The 19,070-nt window shown below is 49.0% G+C and overlaps 1 protein-coding gene across 1 annotated transcript; it reads right to left on the bottom strand.

The window, feature by feature from the left end:
- Positions 1–8,797: 8,797 nt before the first annotated feature.
- Positions 8,798–13,274, bottom strand: LOC149435380 (uncharacterized). Its single transcript, XM_089662709.1, has 6 exons — positions 13,195–13,274; positions 12,985–13,108; positions 12,771–12,868; positions 12,485–12,691; positions 12,235–12,376; positions 8,798–10,000 (listed from the first exon to the last, which is right to left on the bottom strand). Exons 1-6 carry the CDS (start codon positions 13,246–13,248, stop codon positions 8,934–8,936), a joined length of 1,692 nt encoding a protein of 563 aa, XP_089518835.1. The 5' UTR covers positions 13,249–13,274; the 3' UTR covers positions 8,798–8,933.
- Positions 13,275–19,070: the final 5,796 nt, after the last annotated feature.

The following is a 19,070-nucleotide window of genomic DNA, read 5'->3' as shown; positions in this document are numbered from 1 at the left end:
CCCGATGCCCGCTGTCCAGTCAGACGATCCAATGTCTGATCCAGTGCCCGCGGTCATACCAGTTGACTCGGAGCCCACTGCCTTGCCAGATGACGCGGTGCCCGCTGTCGAGCCAAATGACCTGATGCCTGGTGACCCGATGCCCGCTGTCCAGCCAGACGATTCAATGTCTGCCCCGGTGCCCGCGGTCATGCCAGTTGACTCGGAGCCCACTGCCTTGCCAGATGACGCGGTGCTCGCTGTCGAGCCAAATGACTTGATGCCTGGTGACCCGATGCCCGCTGTCCAGTCAGACGATCCAATGTCTGACCCAGTGCCCGCGGTCGTACCAGTTGACTCGGAGCCCACTGCCTTGCCAGATGACGCGGTGCCCGCGGTCGAGCCAAATGACCTGATGCCTGGTGACCCGATGACCGCTGTCCAGCCAGACGATTCAATGTCTGCCCCGGTGCCCGCGGTCATGCCAGTTGACTCGGAGCCCACTGCCTTGCCAGATGACGCGGTGCCCGCGGTCGAGCCAAATGACCTGATGCCTGGTGACCCGATGCCCGCTGTCCGGTCAGACGATCCAATGTCTGACCCAGTGCCCGCGGTCATACCAGTTGACTCGGAGCCCACTGCCTTGCCAGATGACGCGGTGCCCGCTGTCGAGCCAAATGACCTGATGCCTGGTGACCCGATGCCCGCTGTCCAGCCAGACCATCCAATGTCTGACCCAGTGCCTGCGGTCATACCAGTTGACTCGGAGCCTACTGTCGTGCCTGGTGTCTCGGTGCCCGCCGCTCCGCTTGGGGGTCCAGTACCTGCCACTCCGCTTGAGGGCCCGAGACCTGTTGCTCCGCTTGGGGGTCCAGCGCCCGCCGCTCCGCCTGAGGGCCCGAGACCTGTCGCTCCACCTGGGGGTCCGGCGCCCGCCGCTCCGCCTAAGGGCCCGAGACCTGTCGCTCCATCTGGGGGTCTGGCGCCCGCCGCTCTGCCTGAGGGCCCGAGACCTGTCGCTCCGCCTGGGGGTCCGGCGCCCGCCGCTCCGCCTGAGGGCCCGAGACCTGTCGCTCCGCCTGGGGGTCCGGCGCCTGCCACTCCGCCTGAGGGCCCGAGACCTGTCGCTCCGCCTGGGGGTCCGGCACCTGCCACTCCGCTTGAGGGCCCGAGACCTGTCGCTCCTCCTGGGGGTCCGGCGCCCGCCGCTCCGCCTGAGGGCCCGAGACCTGTCGCTCCACCTGGGGGTCCGGCGCCCGCCGCTCCGCCTGAGGGCCCGAGACCTGTCGCTCCATCTGGGGGTCCGGCGCCCGCCGCTCCGCCTGAGGGCCCGAGACCTGTCGCTCCTCCTGGGGGTCCGGCGCCCGCCGCTCCGCCTGAGGGCCCGAGACCTGTCGCTCCGCCTGGGGGTCCGGCGCCCGCCGCTCCGCCTGAGGGCCCGAGACCTGTCGCTCCGCCTGGGGGTCCGGCGCCCGCCGCTCCGCCTGAGGGCCCGAGACCTGTCGCTCCACCTGGGGGTCCGGCGCCCGCCGCTCCGCCTGAGGGCCCGAGACCTGTCGCTCCACCTGGGGGTCCGGCGCCCGCCGCTCCGCCTGAGGGCCCGAGACCTGTCGCTCCATCTGGAGGTCCGGCGCCCGCCGCTCCGCCTGAGGGCCCGAGACCTGTCGCTCCGCCTGGGGGTCCGGCGCCCGCCGCTCCGCCTGGGGGTCCGGCGCCCGCCGCTCCGCCTGGGGGCACGATGCCTGTCGCCCCGCCTGGGGGCACGATGCCTGTCGCCCCGCCTGGGGGCACGATGCCTCTCGCCCCTCCTGGGGGCCCGATGCCTGTCGCCCCGCCTGGGGGCCCGATGCCTGTCGCCCCGCCTGGGGGCCCGATGCCTGTCGCCCCTCCTGGGGGCCCGATGCCTGTCGCCCCGCCTGGGGGCCCGATGCCTGTCGCCCCGCCTGGGGGCCCGGTGCCTGTCGCCCCGCCTGGGGGCCCGGTGCCTGTCGCCCCGCCTGGGGGCCCGGTGCCTGTCGCCCCGCCTGGGGGCCCGGTGCCTGTCGCCCCGCCCGGGGGCCCGGTGCCTGCTGCTCCGCCTGGTGGCCCGCTGCCTGCTGCTTCGCCTGGTAATCCGATGTGCCTCTGCCCGGAGTCCTGCCCGATGTGCCTCTGCCCGGAGTCCTGCCCGATGTGCCTCTGCCCGGAGTCCTGCCCGATGTGCCTCTGCCCGGAGTCCTGCCCGATGTGCCTCTGCCCGATGTGCCTCTGCCCGATGTGCCTCTGCCCGGAGTCCTGCCCGATGTGCCTCTGCCTGGTGTGCCTCTGCCCGGTGTGCCTCTGCCCGGAGTCCTGCCCGATGTGCCTCTGCCCGATGTGCCTCTGCCCGGAGTCCTGCCCGATGTGCCTCTGCCTGGTGTGCCTCTGCTCGATGTGCCTCTGCCCGGAGTCCAGCCCGGTGTGTCGCTGCCCGGAGTCCTGCCCGGTGTGCCAGTCTTTGATATCCAGACCCGGGCGGTGGAACATTTTGCCCAGCTAGGACTGTTTGGAGCGTCCTGAGGCCGCTCCTTGAGGGGGGGGTACTGTTAGGAATGGACTGGCCAGCTATGGTGGGACTCACCTGCCTTTTGATCTGCAGTACCAGGGCTGGCCAGCGGGTGTTCCCAGCAATCAGAGACTCAACTTTGCAGCCAGCTAACACCTGTAACTGATGATGCTGGGGTATTTAAGGGTTGGCCAGACCCACAGACTCTGCCTTGGTGTGTGTTTGTCCTGGGCCCTGTATCTGTCCTGCATCCTGTTTCTGTTCCTTTGCTGACTTCTCCTGCTCTGATCCTGGCTTGTGACCCTGACCATCCCTCTGTCTGACCCTCTGTACTACGCTGCTTGCTACCTGTTCTGATCCCTGGCTTGTGACCCGGACCATCCCTCTGCCTGACTCTCTGTACTATGCTGCTTGCTACCTGCTGAACCTGGCCTGTGACCCCGACCATTCTCTGCTTGCTCCCCCTGTACCTACCTGCCTGCCCAATTGATATTGACCCGGCCTGCCTGACGACGCTTGCTTGTATATACTGTTATCTGTGGGTGGTTTGGTTTGGTTTGTTTGCACTGTATTATGTTTAGTATTGCACTGCGTTTATGTTTGTACTGTTAGTGTTAATAAATTATATTGTTTATAACATATCTGAGGTCTGCGTTTCCCTGCGTCAGTCACACACCTCTGGTCATACCTGGGAGCCCTGACAGATTGTCTGTGTAGTTTGTTAGTGGGGTCTAGGTTTGTATCTATTACCTCATTAAAATCTCTGCAAATGATTAAAGCTCCTCGTCTTAGTAGTTTAATTTTGTTTCATAAGCTTTGGAAGAAGGTTTTATGTCCTTTGTTTGGTGCATATACATTTACCAGTGTCATTAAGAAATTGTCGATATGTGCAACTAAGATAATATATCTACATTGTGGGTCTGAGAATATTGATTGAATTTGTATATTTATTGTGTCTTTTATTGCAATCATTACTCCTTTGTTTTTTTTATTAGCATTTGCAAAAAAGTATTGTGTGAATTTCCTGTTTGCATGTAGGTGGGTTAATTTTTTTAAAATGTGTTTCTTGTACACACAGTACATCACATCTGGTTTTTAAAGATTCTCTCCATAGAGATGTGCATTTGTAAGGGCTATTAAGTCCTTTAACATTAAAGGACGTTATGATGACCATTTTTGGGTTTTATATAATTGCTCTAGTAGCTAGTATTGTAGTTATAAGTTGTAGGTACGAAGCACAGCACTGATCATCCCTCCCCATGCTCTGAAGGGTATCTGGTTTTTGAGATGTATTCATCAATAGAAATGTTATCTGAATATGAAGATAAGGAGAATGTAATAAGCATAGTAAGAATATAAAAGTGTAAGAAGTATAAGAAAACATCAACAAAACAAAAACTTGTATGAGTGTGCATAGCAGACCCATTATCTGGTGGAGTGTGTAGTATACCTAAGAAGTATAGGGGCTAACTCTACCCTGCTAATGCGGAAGTAGGCACTGAGACATCCCAATAGGAAAAAGATAAGAGACCAAAAGTCCCAGTGTTCAGGTTGTCGGGATTGAAACCCAGTCTGCGGATATTTGGTGTGCGTTTCTTTACACATATATTGTGGCTCTGGTGGTATAGCAATATTCCATGATGCCAGAATTTTTATCCCATCATCAGGGGTCAGAATTGGGATTAATTTCCCTTGAAAGTTGGCTAAGATTTTTGTGGGATATCCCCACTGATATCTTATTTTATGGGTTATTAGAGCTGATGTGATGCGTTTGAATTCTTTGCGTTTTTGTGCGGTATAGGCTGATATGTCCGAAAATATAGCACATTTTTCATATGGAGCTGGAAGTGTTTTAAGTTTTCTCATAGCTATCATAAGTGCTTCCTTAGCATGAAAAGAATGTATTCTGGAAATAACGTCTCTAGGGACGGTATCTGGCAGATGTTTAGGTTTCAGTCTATGGGCTCTATCATGTTTGGTAGAAGTGTTTTCAGTAGTCTCCCCAGGTAGATGGATAACTCTGGCAGAGTGACTGATTCAGGGATCCCTCTGATTTTAACGTTATTCCTCCTTGTGCGGTCTTCCATGTCAGCCATTTTTTTTTTCATTTTTATGATTTCTTGTGATTGTGTCTTATAAGCATCTATCAAGGAATTGTGTGCTACAACACATTCCTGAATTTTCCTTTCTGCTGCATCTGTACGTTTTTCAATTTGGGTGACTTGTTTTTGAATAAAATGTACAGATTTTTGAAGATCAGATTGTATGTCTTTATGAAGGGACAATAGCATCTGTTTCAGTGTAATGGCGGTGATAGGGGAGTCTGAAGCTGGCAGCTCTGCCAGTAAATGTATTGCTTCAGTCAGATCTGTTGTTTCAGCAGAAGTGTGAATTGTTTTCTTTTACTTCCAGGAGCCTTTGTACACGGTGATAGGAGAGGAGATGAAGCCGGTCTCTTGCTCTTTTACTTCCAGGAGTCTTTGTACACGGTGATAGGAGAGGAGATGAAGCCGGTCTCTTGCTCTTTTCTTTTTACTTCCAGGAGCCTTTGTACACGGAGATAGGAGAGGAGATGAAGCTGGTCTCTTGCTCTTTTCTTTTACTTCCAGGAGCCTTTGTACACGGTGATAGGAGAGGAGATGAAGCTGGTCTCTTGCTCTTTTCTTTTACTTCCGGGAGCCTTTGTACACGGTGATAGGAGAGGAGATGAAGCTGGTCTCTTGCTCTTTTCTTTTTACTTCATGAGCCTTTGTACACGGTGATAGGAGATGAAGCTGGTCTCTTGCTCTTTTCTTTTACTTCCAGGAGCCTTTGTACACGGTGATAGGAGAGGAGATGAAGCTGGTCTCTTGCTCTTTTCTTTTACTTCCAGGAGCCTTTGTACACGGTGATAGGAGAGGAGATGAAGCTGGTCTCTTGCTCTTTTACTTCCAGGAGCCTTTGTACACGGTGATAGGAGAGGAGATGAAGCTGGTCTCTTGCTCTTTTCCTTCACTGGTGACAGAGGATCAGCTATGTCTGTGTCAGAGGCTGATGAGGATAATGATGTGTCTTCCTGATGCAGATCTGACAATTCCTGTGTGTTAGAGGCGGCGCCATCTTGCCTGCCTGCTGTGTGAAGCTGTGAGAACTCTGTGAGTTTCTTCGGTCCCTTGGTGATTTTCTTCCCCTTTGTCATCGCGGGGGGTAAGCGTTACAGGTCTGAGGTCTGTTGCTGTTTATGTCTCGGCAATCTCTGATGCCTGATGTCGTTTCGGGTTGCTATTACAGCAGGGTGTGTGAGGAGCTCCTGTCTCAGGCAGCCATCTTCCTGTGCGGCTCGGACACGCCCCTCATGCAGATCATTTTTGTTCAAGTGTCATTATATTGTGCTCCTTCACAACAACCACACTGTCTTTTTCCAGAGCAGCCTGGATTTGTTTTGAGGTTGTCCATGGGTTTCCGTTTGTATCCTGAACAATTCTTCTGTCAGTTGTGGCTGCAATCTTTCTTGGTCTACCAGACCTTGGCTTGGTATCAAGAGATCCCTGAACTTTCCACTTCTTAATAGGTGATTGAACAGCACTGATTTCCATATTCAAGGCTTTGGATATCTTTTTATGTCCTTTTCCATCTTTATAAAGTTCCATTACCTTGTTATGCAGGACTTTTGATAGTTCTTTTCTGCTCCCCATGGCTCAGTATCTAGCTTGCTCAGTGCTTCCACGTAAGAGCTAACAAACTCCTTGACTATTTATACACTGACACTAATTGCAATTTAAAAAGCCACAGATGTGGGACATTAACCTCTAATTAGCATTTTAACCCGTGTTTGTCACCTTGTGTGTCTGTACCAAGGCCAAACATTCCAGGGGGCGGAGACTTCTGATACGGGGATGGGGACTTCTGATCCGGGCCATTTGGGGGATTTCTGTTATCATTATGATTTAAAAAAGGAGCCAAACAACTATTGGATAATAATTGGCTTCATATGATCATCATCCTTCATTAAAAGAGCATTTTTTGGCCGATCAGTCATATTTTCAATATCAATGCCAAAATTTCACAATTTCTGCCAGGGTATGTAAACTTTTTAGCACAACTATACCACGTCCACCACCACCCTTATGTCCAAGTATACCAAGTCCACCGCCACCCCTCTGTCCAAGTATACCACATCCACCCCTCTGTCCAATGTTTTGCTCAATCAGATTTGTGTGACAACTTCTGTCTTTCATGAATCCATGTTGTCTGTGGCTTACAATATTTGTTTCCAGCAAGAACTCCTCTCTGTGGTCTTTTATTAAACTCTCCAGTATCTTCCCAACTATAGAAGTTACACTAACAGGTCTATAATTACCTGGGAAAGATTTTGACCCCTTTATAAATATTGGCCCCACATTGGCCTTACACCAATCCAGTGGTACTATGCCAGTCATTAAAGAGTCCCTAACAATGAGAAACAATGGCTGTGAGATGACAGAGCTGAATTCTTTAAGGCCCCGTGGGTGTCTGCCATCCGGTCCAGGGGCTTTATTCACCTTTATTCTGTACAAATATTTCTGCATCATATCAATTGTGAGCCAATGTGGATCATCTGGGGGTTGTCAGTACCACGCCCATTATGGACAAGAGCCCCCCCCATGCTCCTTTGTATACACAGAGCTGAAGAAGGGATTTCATACATTGTCCTTCTCTTTGTCCCCCCCTCTAGATGGTTCTGTAAAGGACCTACATGCTGGGACCGGACCTTTCTACTATTCATATATTGGAGGAATGTTTTGGGGTCGTCCTGATATCTTTCTGTCATTCGTTTTCAATTTTTGCACCTTTATTTCCTTTTTGCATATTCTGTTCTATTCTTTGTAATGTGTAAACGATGATCGCGTTCCTTCATTGTTATATTTAATAAAAGCTCTTTTCTTATTATCTATAGCTTTTGTAACTTTGGCCGTAAGCCACATAGGTTGGATTTGTAGCCTTTTATACTTGTTGCCCATGGGAATATATTTTGCAGTGTGGTCACATACAGTCTTTGTGAAGAACTCCCATTTCTGTGTTGTGTTCATCGATGCCAATATTCCCTCCCAGTCTAAGTCTTGGAGAGCAATCTCAGCCTTGGAAATTTAGCTCTCTTAAAATTGAGCATTTTTATTTTTCCCGTATGTGCTTGCTGTTTACAGCTAATAATAAATGAAATCATGTTATGGTCACTGCTACCCAGATGTTCTTTTATATGGACATTCGTAATAAGCTCTGCATGGTTGGAGATGACCAGGTCCAGCAGAGCATCATTCCTAGTTGGGGCCTCTATGACTGTACCATAAAATTGTCCTGTAGTAGGTTTATACATTTTTGTCCTTTAACTGTTCCTGTAGTATCATTACACCAGTCAGTTTCCGGGTAGTTACCATCCCCCATTATTATCACTGTCCCAGCCCTTGCAGCACTTTCCATCTGTGGGAGAAGCTGAGTCTTCACCTTCTCATTAACACCAGGAGGCCTATAACAAACTCCAATGATGACCTTTGTAGTACCGCCCCCCATAATACTTCAGCCTCATCACACTCTCCATCAACTAGGTCCTCTTTCACACTCGCTCTGAGATCACTTCTCACATAGAGACAGACACCACCACCTTTCCTATTTCCCCCGTCTCTCCGAAAGAGAACCTAGTCAGGAATATGAATGGCCCAGTCATGTGAGGAATGAAGCCAAGATTCAGCAATACCAATTCAATCCTAGTTCTCTTCATGCACCAAACCTTCCAACTCACCTATTGTGCTGGGCACACTTCTGGCATTGGTGAACAAACACTTTCATTCACTGACACCTTGTTCACACGGATTTTCTGTATTTTTTATTTTCATCCAAATGGTACCAATTCCACTGGTTGTTTGTAATATGGGAACCTTCTTATCATCTGCCATAGCCCTCCCCCATCTTTCCCTATTCCACCCCAATAAGTACTGACCCGTCTGATCTGTCTATCCCGTTATAATCAAATTTTCCCTCCCCCTCCATCCTAGTTTATATACTCCTCCAGCCTTCCCATAAACCCCTCCCCCAGCACAGCAGACCCCCTTCCATTTAGGTGCAGACCATCTCTAGCTTATAGGCTGCACCCCAATGAGAAGTCAGCCCAGTGATCTAGGTCAGGACTCCATTTTTATTCTTCTCCTGCCATCAATGGCCAAGCCGGTCCCACACTTCATCCATGTCTTTGGGGACCTCTGATCTCCTTATGAACTGTTTCTTCCATGATGAAGATCAGCCATGGAGTATATCTGAGGTGTATATCAGGGGGTGTTTCTTCCCCACATGAGAGCTGGGATGTCCAGCAACATTCATCTAGAAGACATTTCCCGCACTCAAGGCACTAATACACCTCCAGGGTTGTGTGGGACCCCTGATGTACAGGAAGACAGGACTTCAGTGAGGATCATTTCCCTCACTCAGGACAGGAAAGTGGCTTCTCCCCCGTGTGAGATCTCTGATGTTTGACAAGATTGAACTTCCGTGAAAAATATTTCCCGCACTCAGGACAGGAATATGGCTTCTCCCCTGTGTGAGATTTCTGATGTGTGGAAAGATGGGACTTCATTAAAAAACATTTCCCACACTCAGGACAGGAATATGGCTTCTCCCCTGTGTGAGATCTCTGATGTCTGCACAAACGGAACTTTACTGAAAAACATTTCCCGCACTCAGGACAGGAATATGGCTTCTTGTGAGATCTCTGATGTTTGTGATAACTGGACTTCTCTGAAAAACATTTCCCACACTCAGGACAGGAATATGGCTTCTCCTCCATGTGAGATTTCTGATGTGTGGAAAGATCGAACTTCCTTGAAAAACTTTTCCCGCACTCAGGACAGGAATATGGCTTCTCCCCTGTGTGAGATCTCTGATGTCTGTGCAGACGAAACTTCACTGAAAAACATTTCCCGCACTCAGGACAGGAATATGGCTTCTTGTGAGACCTCTGATGTGTGTGAAAACTGGACTTCTCTGAAAAACATTTCCCACACTCAGGACAGGAATATGGCTTCTCCCCCATGTGAGATCTCTGATGTCTGCAAAGATGGGTCTTATGTGAAAAACATTTCCCGCATTCAGGACAGGAATACGGCTTCTCCCCTGTGTGAGATCTCTGATGTCTGTGCAGACGAAACTTCACTGAAAAACATTTCCCGCACTCAGGACAGGAATACGGCTTCTCCCCCGTGTGAGATCTTTTATGCACATTAAGATGGTATTTAGAACAGAAATCCTTCCCACACTCAGTACAGGGAAACCTCTTCTCTGTTGGAAGACCGGCCCGGTCCCGCACAGTCTGAGGTTCCTCAGGATACGAGGAATCCGATGGTCCATCTACACTGGGTGGTGCCGGATGGACATTGGAGGGAGCCGGGTTTTCTCCTGGACTATACTGTGTGATGTCCTCATCTTCTACTTTCCAGTCTGGAGACAAAGTGAGACAATCCTCGGAGGTTTTCCTCATCTCCCGGCCATGGACTAAAATAGAAAGACAAAGAGGATTACTAAACAGGAGCTGATTGGTTCCCCCAAACCAGGACTCCGCCCACATCAGGCAGCTTGGTCTCTGAGGAGCTTACAATTCCACCCTCAAGGGAACTAGGAAATGGCTCCTCTGATCTCCTACCAGGTCATTTCTTTATTCATGGACCTTAGTCAGAGAGTGAGGAAACAACCAGAACTGTCTTTTATAGGAGGGACAGTGATGAGGGGATTATAGGACGAGGGGCTCCACCCCCTTTATCACTCATGTATATATCACATATACATGCAGTGTGTCTTTATACATACAGTGCCACTCGTGTGAACACCCTCCTTTCCACTTCGGCTGCAATGCCTCCTCACCTCCTTCCAGTGACCCCTAGGGGCCTACAAGCCTTTAGGATCACCCTGGATCCTCAAGAATCCTGGTTTGGTACCTCTCTGATACTCCTCCTATTTGGCCTCCTCCACACCTTCACCTTGGTGCCTTATAGGATCCTCACCAGCGATTCTCTGTAAACTCTCACTCACATATTAGTGAGTCAAAAAAGAGAGATCCTCCATAGAGTAATATTTCCAATATGCCAGAGTTTAATTGAAAAACAGCAAAGAGTAACTCACATTTGGTGTACAGCAATCTTCCTTTCCCCTGTATGGGCAAACTGCACACATGTGTTTTACTTCCTGATAACCTGGAAAATGGCGTCCCGTACCGGAAGTGCGTCACTCCGGACACCGGAAATTGCGTCTTAGCGTGCCTACGCATTACGTCACGTGGTCTCGTGACTTCTTCAGGGTGTTTACACGAGTGGCACTGTATATATAAAGACACACTGCATGTATATGTGATATCACTTGGAGCATATTGATTTGGATTTTGAACATTGGACTATGGATTAAGTTGATGTGGCACCATCACATGATATTGGTTTATTTGGAAGTGGCACTCTCACAAAATGTATGTATAATAATGAAATATAAAATAGTGTTGTTTTATGGGATATAATAACATACTTGTATGAATTAAGTGGCACACAAGAGCACTGAGAGGTTTATAGCACTAATCACAGAGTGTACGTATTATGTAGGATTCTATCACTATTATTCACATAAATTATATAGGATTTGTTTTAGTGAATGTTTAGCGCTACACTAGTTTAAATATTTATTGGTTATCCAGGAAGGTTTCACATCTATTACATATTCATGATGGCACAGCCAATAAGAAGGTGAAGGAGAGCTATACATGGCTATCTGAGCATGTGCATCCTTTTAGGTGAATGAAAAATGACTATCCCTTGTTTCCTCTGCATTCATCATTTTTCCATGATTTATTCTCTAGGAGTTCATCCAGTTTCATTGTGTTTTACGAAGGAACAGTCCAAGAAGAACTTTACTTCACTAGGATGATATATATGGAACTTTATTGCTGATGAATACAGAAAGGAAACTCCATTGCCTCATATGGACCTATTCTTGCCCATACAGCCGTTTGTGAAGACGCTGAACGGTTCTTTCATTTTAATTCTCTGATTTTATTATGATTGCAACGTGTTCACCATGTTAATGTCAACCTTTCTATGATCCATGTGATCTAATAAATACAACATTGCATTGAATTTTTGTAGTGAATATTACTCCGCATGGGATTTAATTAACCACTTTGTAGGCGGTCATGCACTAGTCAACTGCCATTTTTTTCTGTGTATGTAATGCACAACATAGAGTATACAGTGTAATGGTTAGGACTCATAATATTGTATTCAGTAATCAGTGGAAGATTAAATGTTTACTGCAGAGATCCCACACCGCTGCCTCCCATCTCCTGAGACTGCACTCAGTGACTTGGGTCTGAGACACTACAGACATATCCCTCCACCCGGCACAGCCAGCAGATAACAGAGAAGGTCCCCTGGAAGAGTCAGGCACAAGGCAGGAGACCCCAGTCACATGTCCTGGGTGCCTACATTATGCAATGCTTATGGTAAAAATGAACATTTTGCTGCCAGCTGAACCCCAGAACCTCCATAAATCCAGTCTAGAGACATAAATTGTGTCTGCAGCACAGAGAAGGAAGATTATCCGAGAGAAATCCAGGAATACAGGACGGGGAACACAGCTCAGGAAAGTGACCAGGGGATTACAGGCTGATATCACCCAGTCCCCGCCCTACTCTGGACCAATCAGTGAGCAGTATGGGTGGAGGAATGGATTTAGTGTTCATGACCCACCTGTGCTGATCTCTGTAGGAGTGTCCTCCTCTATAAATGTCCCCGTTATTCCATCCTCCTCCATAGACTGCTGATCATCCCTCACATACGCCTCTTCTTCTTCTGCTTTCACCTCAAATTCTATATCGATTGGATCTCCACTCTAAATCAAGGAAATGAGAGAAAATATCATCTGTAAAATGTAAGGTCACATAAACAATCCACACATAATCTTTACAAGTCCATGTTCTAGATCCTCCATCCCACCAACCTTGCAACAGTGAGGGATGGTGTGACCTTCCTGTGTGGAATCCCGGGAATACAGAGGACGGGGACATCTCTCTGGTGGGTTCCTGGTATTAGGTGGCTCCATCATATCCTTGTGTCCTTCTGAAAACTCCTCCATCACTCCATACTCCTCATCCTCCTCTTTATACTCTTCTTTAACATCAATATTATCATCCCCGAGGATTCCACTCTGAAAGATATAATAAAACATTCATTGTAACAAACATGCTGTGTATAAATCACAACTACCAATAATTGTCATCATCTACCTGATGATGGTGAGGGATGGTGTGACCTTCCTGTGTGGAATCCCGGGAATACAGAGGACGGGGACATCTCTCTGGTGGGTTCCCATGACTGGATCCATCTGTAGGAAACACACACACTGACTGAATCCATTGTTTCTATGTGTTTATCAGATGATGGGGGATCTAGGTGGATCCTCCGTACTGCTCTCTCCTTTACAATAAAGTCTCCTCTTACCCGGTGATGTGAGGGGCGGCTGATTGTCCATCATGACGTCCTTGTAGAGATCCTTGTGTCCTTCTAAATACTCCCACTCCTCCATGGAGAAATAGACAGTGACACCCTGACACCTTATAGGAACCTGACACACACAATGATACAGTCACCATCCAGACACATCCCTTGTCTGTTACTGGAGAATGTCCCAGAATTCCCGGCACCGCTTACCTCTCCTGTCAGCAGCTCCATCATCTTCTTGGTGACTTCTAGAATCTTCTGCATGTTGTGTCTCTCAGGGTTTAGGGAGTCACATGGAGGCACTGTGATGGTCATATGATCACCTGACTTCAGAAGAGGAAATCTCTGTATTGAGGAACCAATAGGAATATCATGTTAGATTCCCAGAATCCTCCTCACCTCTCCGGTCAGGTCTGTGTTTTATTAATAGAGATAAGAGTGATGTCATGTGACCTCCCAGAATCCTCCTCACCTCTCCGGTCAGGTCTGTGTTTTATTAGTAGAGATGAGAGCGATGTCATGTGACCTCCCAGAATCCTCCTCACCTCTCCGGTCAGGTCTGTGTTTTTTTAACAGAGATGACAGTGATGTCATGTGACCTCCCAGAATCCTCCTCACCTCTCTGGTCAGGTCTGTGTTTTATTAATAGAGATAAGAGGGATGTCTCCCAGAATCCTCCTCACCTCTCCGGTCAGGTCTGTGTTTTATTAATAGAGATAAGTGATGTCATGTGACCTCCCAGAATCCTCCTCACCTCTCCGGTCAGCAGGTAGATGATCTCCAGGGTGAGGTTTAGTATCTTCTCAGTCATGTGACTCCGGTCCTCCTCCATCCTCATTGGTGCCATCATGTGATCTATACAGGTCTCCTTGTAGACGGATAACTTTGGAAAATGAAAGTAAGAATTACACTCACCGGCCACTTTATTATGTCCACCTTGCTAGTGCCAAGAAAATCTCCCCCCCACCATGACACCACCAGCCTGAACCGTTGATACAAGGCAGGATGGATCGATGCTTTCATGTTGTTTAGGCCAAATTCTGACCTTACCATCTGAATGGCACAGCAACCAGTCTGCCCATTCTTCTCTGACATATGCAAAGCCTTTTTCCTCCATGCAACTGCAGCTCACTGGATATTTTCCCTTTTTCGGACCGTTCTCTGTAAACCTCAGAGATGATTGTGTGGGAAAATCCCAGTAGATCCGCAGTTTTTGAAATACCCAGACCAGCTTGCCTGACACCAACAACCACAAAATATTCAAAGTCCCTTTAATCCCCTTTCTTTCCCATTCTGATACTCAGTTTGAACTTCAGCAAGTTGTCTTCACCATGTCTAGATGCCTAAATGCATTGAGTTGCTGCCATGTGATTGGCTGATTAGCAGTTTGTGTTACCCAGCAATTGAACAGGTGGACCTGATAGGAAGGCCAGTGAGTATATTTGGATGTATTGGTCACCGGACACTTCCACCCCCTTCCTGACCAGAACACTTTTCAGATGTCAGTGCTGTCGCAGTTTGGATGACAATTGTGCGGTCATATACAGTACTATTCTAGGCTCTGCCTAGTCTGGGCAAAAAGTGTGTCCCATTCCCAACGTGTCCAACTGCATGAAAATCCATCCAAATTCAATATAAATCCCTCATAAATACTGAATAGAAAAATAAAATCGATATTAATAGTTCTTTTATATCAGTTGATGTGCTTGTGCCTCTCCAATCACACTGCGCCAACCGACCGTGCGGAATAAAGTGCCTTGTGCCTCTCCAATCACACTGCGCCAACCGACCGTGCGGAATAAAGTGCCTTGTGCCTCTCCAATCACACTGCGCCAACCGACCGTGCGGAATAAAGTGCCTTGTGCTCCTCCAATCACACTGCGCCAACCAACCGTGCGGAATAAAGTGCCTTGTGCTCCTCCAATCACACTGCGCCAACCGACCGTGCGGAATAAAGTGCCTTGTGCCTCTCCAATCACACTGCGCCAACCGACCGTGCGGAATAAAGTGCCTTGTGCCTCTCCAATCACACTGCGCCAACCGACCGTGCGGAATAAAGTGCCTTGTGCCTCTCCAATCACACTGCGCCAACCGACCGTGCGGAATAAAGTGCCTTGTGCCTCTCCAATCACACTGCGCCAACCGACCGTGCGGAATAAAGTGCCTTGTGCTCCTCCAATCACACTGCGCCAACCAACCGTGCGGAATAATGTGCCTTGTGCTCCTCCAATCACACTGCGCCGACCGTGCGGAATAAAGTGCCTTGTGCCTCTCCAATCACACTGCACCAACCGACCGTGCGGAATAAAGTGCCTTGTGCCTCTCCAATCACACTGCACCAACCGACCGTGCGGAATAAAGTGCCTTGTGCTCCTCCTTTCATCCAAGTGCAGATCTCGTGCTCCCCCTCCAGTGCTCCCCTCCAGTGCCCCCCCTCCAGTGCCCCCCCCTCCAGTGCTGCCCCTCCAGTGCTGACCCTCCAGTACTCCCCCTCAGTGCTACCCCTCCAGTGCTCCCCTCCAGTGCTCCCCCTCCAGTGCTCCCCTCCAGTGCTGCCCTCCAGTGCTCTCCTTTCAGTGCTCCCCCTCCCCCACCACAGGATGTGGACTCTTACACTGGAATAGGAGTCCTATGTGCTGTCATGGTCCTGGTTAGTCTGGAGCTTGTAGTCCTCCTGGATGATTGTGTACAATTCCCCCCCCCAATATATCATACAACTGATGGTTCATCTCATGATGTATGCAGGGAGGAGATAACAACAATCACCCACATGGTGTCATTCCATTTATTACAAACTTCCTTTACAGCAAACCATCTACACTCACATTTGTATATAATATACAAGCAAAATGTCCGACCGAAAGTGTCCCATCCACATGAGTCTCACCATTCGGGAATTACATCACCGCAGCTGTCACTGACGCATTTCCCCTCCTCTAGGGGGCTGTAAGAGGATTGGCTGCTGGTGGTAGATGGTCCTATTTATACTGTGTGTCTCCATATCTCCGAGCCCACTTCCCCTTCCTGTCCTAACCCGGTGTCACCTCCGTGTCCTCCTGTGGCCTTGCGTGGTCATGCAACACTGAACCCAAATGACATTTGTATCATTTTTTAGACAGATAGAGCTTTCTTTTGGTGGTACAGTATTAATTCACCACTGGGAGGGGGGGGGAACGGGGCAGGGGTCATTTATTGCTAAACAAACAAAAAAAGACCAACAATTTTGAAGAAAAAAAAGCTTTTTTCTTCGTTTGTTATAAAATTTTGCAAAAAAAGCTATTTTTCTCCTTCACTGAATGGCACTGAAAAAGCTGCATTGATGAAGAGGCACTGATATGCTGCACTGATGGGCACTGATATGCTGCACTAATGGGCTTGCACTGATATGCTGCACTGATGGGCACTGATATGCTGCACTGATGGGGCTGCACTAATGGGCACTGATATGCTGCACTGATGGGGCTGCACTAATGGGCACTGATATGCTGCACTGATGGGGCTGCACTAATGGGCACTGATATGCTGCACTAATGGGCACTGATATGCTGCACTGATGGGGCTGCACTAATGGGCACTGATATGCTGCACTGATGGGGCTGCACTGGTGGGCACTACTAATCACAGTAAATGTCCCCTGTCACAGGAAAGCCGGTTATCAGTTTTCCTTTCCTCAGACAGTGACAGCGCTGAGGACAGGAAATCCCAATAACCGGCTTTTGTTAACATGTGATCAGCTGTGATTGGATACAGCTGATCACATGGTAAAGAGACAACATCATTGGATCTTTTCCCTGATCAGTGATGCGTTGAGCTCGAGGGACACAGCTCCCCACCAATCACCATGCTGCGTCCCCCTCCACCTGCACAGCAAGAGTGGGAGGACATCATACAACCTCCTTCCAGAAGGAGAGGTCCTGTCCGCCATCATTGTACAATAGGCCGGGTGGGAACCAGTTCAGGACTTCTGTCCTCCTGGAAACACATTTAGTTTGGAGTGTTTAGTGTTTGATGCATATTTGAGGTCCCGGGACCCTCTTGTCCATCCAGATCAGAAATCCCCTTTTCTCTGTTGGGTTTGTTTGGTCTCTGAACTGGTTTTGATGAGTATTAGATCTGCAGACAAGGAATGATAAATCTGATCCTTCCTATGACTTGTTTGCTCTGAGGCAGTGCTGTGAGGTCAATGTTGGGTCATCATGAGTTCCAGGAAGGGGAACTTGATGACTTTTGGCCGGAGTTCCCTGTTAATCAGGATAATTGGCAGAGCTCCGGCTGCAAGGCTCCAATCTCCAGCAGCCTGCTGACTGACAGGAGTGATGTCACTGTCACTCTCTTCAGTAAGAGAAGGGATTGGATGGGATAGCAGGAGGATGCTGCTGGTGGAGTAGAGAGCTGTGGGGGAGGAGTCTGTTCTCTTCCCTCCAATGGCAGCCCAGTGTGGGTAGGAGGACAGCAGGGGGTTCTCTTGGTTGCCAAGAATTCTCTGGAATCCAGGACATTGTACAGAGTGGTGGTGGGTTCCTGGGGCTCTGAATTCCAGCACCGGGCACTGCCAGAGCCTGTGTCATGGGAGGGTATTGGAGTGTCTCCTGAAGATGTATAGCACTGATCCCCTGACTACCTTTTAGGCAATGCTGCAGAAACCAATGTCCTCTAAGAAAAGTGCCCACCAAGGGCCCAGAGTCCTTCAACTACTCTTCCTCCTTAAGGCCCTGAGCTCCACTACCCTTAAGGGGCCCCAAAGTTCCTCATCCTCAGTATCCCCTGAGAGACCCCTCAGCTCCTCTACTTCCCTCAGACCTCTCAGTATTTCCCTCCCTCTGACACCAATGATGGAACATATTCTTCATGGCCGGCTGGGGAATGTTTCCTTCCTCCTGAGCAGCAATGTAAGGGGCTCTATGCTCCATACTCCTGACCCCGGCACTCCATCATTGTGTTGGCTGCATAGTGTAATGATTGCCCATTGGCTGCCTGTGTAGTGTCATCATTGCCCTTTGTAGGCCATGTATGGTCAGGATGGTCCTTGTCTTGTCTATTTATTGTCAGTGCTGTTTGTTTAGAGGACCATATTACTAGAATTTATCTCCACAATGAGGAGAATGTTCCGGCCCCGGAAGTGGGGGATGTTCTGCCCCTGAAGGGGTTCATCTGGGTTCCCACACTATATATGTGTGTATCATCATCTGCTGGAGATAAAAGACGTCACAGTGACTATGGAGGAAGAGGACGGACATGACTATGGAGGAAGAGGACGGACATGACTATGGAGGAAGGGGACAGACATGACTATGGAGGAAGAGGACGGACATGACTATGGAGGAAGAAGACGGACATGACTATGGAGGAAGAGGACGGACGTGACCATGGAGGAAGAGGACGGACGTGACCATGGAGGAAGAGGATGGACGTGACTATGGAGGAAGAGGATGGACGTGACTATGGAGGAAGAGGATGGACATGATGGGGGGTTACTGGGTGTAATTAGAGACTAACATCTTATTACCTCCTCTGGTGCTACTTCCACCAATGTCTCCTCTCTACTTCCTGTCTGTACCTGACATCACTTCCTCTCTGTACATGACATCACTTCCTGTCTTTCATCGAGACTTCCTGTCTGGGTAGAAGTGAGATCCCCACCTTGTGGAGCTCAGAGGAACTTCAGCCCCGAGAAGCGTCTGGTAGTGTGACCCCGGCCTTGTGCTGGGTGTGTATGAACTGTAGATCCTTATAGAGGGGTCACCTCCACTCCCACCAAGGGGGACAGAAATATATGACTGCTCGGGGGAGGGGTTTTGGCCCCTTTGATTTTGCAGTAACATTGATGGCAGATTTAGTCCTGTAGAACATCTGGTATATGGATACAAAGCCCCCCAGCTGGGAGTAAAGGGTGGAAATGGCTGGTGACCCCCAGATTTGGGCAATGATGTCATCACTATAAATGGATAAAACCCGCGCTATGTGTAACAACTCCAAACCTACAAAAACCTTCTAGCGGACTGCTGCTGTAACAAAGGGAAGGATTCCCTGTCATCTAGAAGAGCATTATGTGTCACAGCGCTGTCCTATTGTGTGTGCACAGAAAT

This window comes from Staurois parvus, unplaced genomic scaffold, assembly GCF_062004578.1.
Source record: "Staurois parvus isolate SC_StPar_1 unplaced genomic scaffold, SC_StPar_1.0 ptg001525l, whole genome shotgun sequence".
In the NCBI taxonomy this organism is placed as follows: Eukaryota; Metazoa; Chordata; class Amphibia; order Anura; family Ranidae; genus Staurois; species Staurois parvus.
The sequence above is the reverse complement of the archived record's forward strand: the minus strand, read 5'-3'. Positions and strand labels throughout refer to the sequence as shown.

Coding starts and splice junctions, on each gene's coding strand:
- LOC149435380 (XM_089662709.1), bottom strand. CDS start 13,248: ATGCAGAAGATTCTAGAAGTCACCAAGAAGATGATGGAGCTGCTGACA. Junction 12,377..12,484: donor CCATCCCTCACTGTTGCAAG/GTTGGTGGGATG, acceptor TCCTTGATTTAG/AGTGGAGATCCAATCGATAT. Junction 10,001..12,234: donor TCCTACAGAGATCAGCACAG/GTGGGTCATGAA, acceptor TTTCTATTTTAG/TCCATGGCCGGGAGATGAGG.